A 4280-nucleotide genomic window follows, 5' to 3' on the forward strand; every position below is an offset into this window, starting at 1 on the left:
ATACTTGGTTTTCTTAGAATACACACTGCACTACCAAAGGACTTTGAGGAGGTTTCATGTATTCAGAGAAGGGTAGAACAAACCGTTAGGTTAATCACATCTGGTTTTCTGCATGTCACAGGCCTTGTATGCAACACCCAGTGAAGACAATCCAATGGTAAGCTTCAGAAAGGCATTTCACCTTGATTGCAACTGTTAAGAGATTGCACACCTCTACTAAGTCACTCCAGGTCTAAGCTTCACTGCAAAACAGTGTCTTATTTCCCATTCAAATCCTTCTAACTTAAAACTCAAGGGTTTTTCTTTTGCTGCTATATAAAAAGGGCCTCCAGTACTGGACTTCCTGTCCTTAATACGGACTCTTTATTAATCACACCTCAATGAACTCCTCATGAAACTAACTGAACAGATTGAACGCCTTCAGTCTCTCCTTACAAGGCAGGTTTTCTAGATTTTATCTTTTAAGTTCTCTTCAAGTCTGTGATATCCTTTCTTTGACACCTGTTCCTGGTTTTTATGTCCCTTCTTTAGTGCCATTTCAAGTAGGCCTTTGTAATTTTCTTTCTAAATGAGCACCTGGACCATGTGTTTTAAAAGCAAAAAAACCCCATTTAAAACATTATAAAATTTTTCACGTTATTTTTTTGCAGGACAGGAATCCTGTCATGCTAATATGGAGGTAATTGCTGAAGTTGGGCATTCCAACAGGTGTACCTTCTCCAAGGTCCTCTTTCAAAAGAGTCTAGTTACAAATTATAATAAAACATCACGTACATGCAAAATAACATGTTTAATTTCTAAATATGCAATAAAAACTTCAAGAAAGGAAACAAAAAACCAAATGCTTCATACCTGCCTGAGGTCTGATTGTTGTGAGAGATTCCAGGTAGTCCTTCATGTCTTTGTGTTTGAAGCCCACAGAGATTTCAAAAGGTGTTTTGTGTAGTACATTCAGGTGATCAGGATTGGCACCTTTCTCCATGAGCTGCTGTGCCAAGCTGACCTTTCCACTAACAGCTGCCAGCATTAAAGGACTCCATCCCATAGTCTTCACAGTATAATTACAATCAGCTCCCCAGTCTAGTAACAGATGTACCACTGCCTCATGTCCATGCTGAGCAGCTGCCATTAGTGGAGTGATATCGGGAAGGTCGTCTCTGCAGCTGTTAAGTACACTCGTGCTAAAATGGTCATAATTGTCTACAAAAGCTCCAGATTCCAGCAACAACTTCACCATACTGACGTGGCCACCTCTGGAGGCCATTGTGAGGACGCTGGCTCCCAACTTATTCTGTGCATTGAGATCAGCACCGTTCTCCAGCAAGATGTGAGCCACGCTTAGATGTCCAAACCTTGAGAGAAAGAGACAAGGAGGAGAATTAACACCTTGAATCGCAGAGGTTTCTCATGGAAAACCAACATACTCTGAACACAGAGATCTTTGTTACTGAATTGGCCTATTGACTAATATACTACGTGGGATCATGCAGGCATCACTGAATGTGACAGTGGTCACCTCACTGGAGGGGAGCAGTCAACAGCTGAGGACTGTAGACTAAAGCATTCCACATGTACCAGTGCTCATAAATCATACACCTATTTAAGAGGATGTTCTGGTCAAAGCAGACAAGTAATTGCCCCATTTTCAACTGCCTGATATCAACACATAACTTTAATAAACCATAGTCACTTTCATCCTCTTAATTCCAGGCCTCTATCACATACAAGAATCAAAGCCAGCCTGTTTGCAGAGATTTTAATTAAGTACCCTTACTACTATTGAACAAGTAAATCTTCACAGAATCAATGCTAAAGAAAAAAAACCAACCGCCCTGTTTTATGAACTGGATAGCCAATCTTTTGTATTTGCATCATCCCTTGCTTTTCAGTTGTGAACCATCAACAAACCTACATAATGGAAGAGGCACAGAGAAGACAGGCATGGGCCCCTAAAGCTGGAGAACATAGACAGTGGCCAGAGTTGTTGTAAAGTAAGCTGTACTTCTCTCAACACAAAGGGGACCAGAGGGTGGCCTTTGTTTTAGACAAACGGCTCTATCAGGAGCGTGGGACAGGGCCTTCCCTAAAACAACCAATAGCAAGTATTACCCTCCTGAGTCAGCCAGAGCAGCATGGGGGAAATTTCTACACTGCTCAGCACCAAATCTGACCAACCAACAAAATGAATTCTGAAGAGAGCAAGAGGCTTGAGCTGGCTTCCAGCCACATATTCCTCCCTGGCAACTGGGGACACCCAGTACTGCGATGGTGAGCATACAGGGACTGGTACTGGGCATGCTGCGCATCTTGTGGTTGAACTGTGCGTTACAATTGTTCTATTGGGCTTGTGTTATGATTTCAGGAGAGTGCTGTATCACTAGGCTAAATTAAAATCCTCCATAACATCAAATATCTTCAAATAAGGAAATTGGGTATTAAAGCATTAAACCCTCTTTGTGTGAAATGTCTAAAAACACTTGATCAGAGCACTGAACTCTTGACACCAGTTTCACCAGCAACCCAGCTTTGGTATCAGTTGACTACCAGAGGCTCTGGTAGTTTGTCAGTAAGCAAAAGACAATCATGCAAATCATACACCCAACCAGCTAACTAACCATAAGAAAATGGAAACTCTACTGTTCCTCAGCATAGTAAACATTAATAAACAGAACACATTCACAAGATGTGTACTTTGTGCTCTTCTGGCAGGTATCATGCATTACTATATGTTTGTGTAGTGTTTAACACAATCAAACTTTGATCCTGCAAGCAGCCTTTGTACACTGCAGCAAAGCAAATCTTAGTTGAGGAAATCCCAAAGAATGCTACTGACCACTAACAGCAGAAACAAAGAGTAAAACTCCCTGGTTTCCTTTCAGAAAGCACACAACTGCAGAAGGAAGCTTCCAAGGTCTGTGTAGTCCCTAGGTCTATCCTGGTAGCCTTCACTGTGTCACTTCAGTAGAGCCTGCAGCTCCTGTACACATGATTAATTTCATGCATATATGCCATCTCCTGTACAACGTCAACAGGACTAACCACAGCCAGAAAATTAAACGTGTACATAGTTAGAAACTTAGGTGTGTACAAACACCATGCTTCCTTTTTGGTTATCCATTAAAAAGAAAAAAAAGAAACGTGTTCTTCCAGTTTATGCTTTCTCCACAGGTTTATATAATTTCTACAGTACTTTTCAAATAGCAGCAAGTCATTTCTTTAAAACACCGAGAAGGTTAGAGAGATCTGAGTTTACTGTTTTTAGAGAATGAGTACACGGTTTTCATTAAGGGGGAAAAAAAAAAAAAAACTAGAAATGTTTCTACGACTTTTTTCACCTTTTTTTTTTTTAAACCTTTATAAAATAACAAAATTGTTGAACCTTGTATTCCTTGTTCTTACTGGGAAACCAGCTGTGTGACTCATTCTTTGGGAACTTTCTATGGGCTTTAATTGAAATGAGAAATGTTGACTTTGAAACAGACTCTTTTCTTCCAAGTATTTTAATCTGTTATGAAACACAAAAAAAAAAAACAAAACCAACCCACTCAAAACCAAAAAAACATTTCTCAATTAAGCATTCAATTATTATAGGAAAGCACAGCTCTGCAACCGTATAAAAACAGGTGTGTAAACCCAAGGGGTACTTGTGTACATACAGATAAACACAAACACCAGCATTACCAACGCAGGGATGTCCCACAGCCCAGCAGTGAGTTACACGAAGGACAGCATCACTGATGCAGAACACAATGCAGTTTTGTCATTAAAACCCTCAGCAATGATTTCCCATATCCTCCAGCCAGCCACTTAAGAACAGACAGAAAAGCCAAGTGAAATGAATTATTTCTGCTTGCTTCGGTGCGTTTTATGTCAGAGGCGACTTTCCAACAGGCAGGTAAGACTCACACATACCGAAACCAACGAACAAAAAAGGACAAAAAATGAAGTAAGGATGTGCACACATATTATTTCCGCAGAAGGAAAAAGGGGAGCAGTGTTTCCGTGTTCAGGTCACCCCTGACTGCGATGGCTTTACCCTTTTTCTTTTACCCAAGAAACACCACGCACAGATTCAACATGGAAAGAGAAAGCCTAACGCCCCAGCGTAATCCTTATCCAAATTTAAACTCGACAACCCCTCCTCACCCACCCCCCGGGGAAGGTAACAGGTGAGCGCTCGGATTCCCACACACCCCCCCGGGATAAGCGCCGCTACACCGGCAACGAGCGCCCGCGGCCTACAACATGGCGCCTCCCGCCCGCTCTCCCACACGCTGACC

General features: G+C 41.6%; 1 protein-coding gene across 1 annotated transcript; it reads right to left on the reverse strand.

The window, feature by feature from the left end:
* Window positions 1–852: 852 nt before the first annotated feature.
* LOC104510608 (ankyrin repeat and SAM domain-containing protein 6-like) lies at window positions 853–1352 on the reverse strand (the record flags this gene model as incomplete). Its single annotated transcript, XM_010152906.1, has 1 exon — window positions 853–1352. A coding segment is annotated over one exon (500 nt), but the record flags the coding sequence as incomplete, so codon positions are not given.
* Between the last annotated feature and the right edge of the window lie 2928 nt (window positions 1353–4280).

This window comes from Eurypyga helias, unplaced genomic scaffold (assembly GCF_000690775.1).
Source record: "Eurypyga helias isolate BGI_N326 unplaced genomic scaffold, ASM69077v1 scaffold43365, whole genome shotgun sequence".
Classification (NCBI taxonomy): domain Eukaryota; kingdom Metazoa; phylum Chordata; class Aves; order Eurypygiformes; family Eurypygidae; genus Eurypyga; species Eurypyga helias.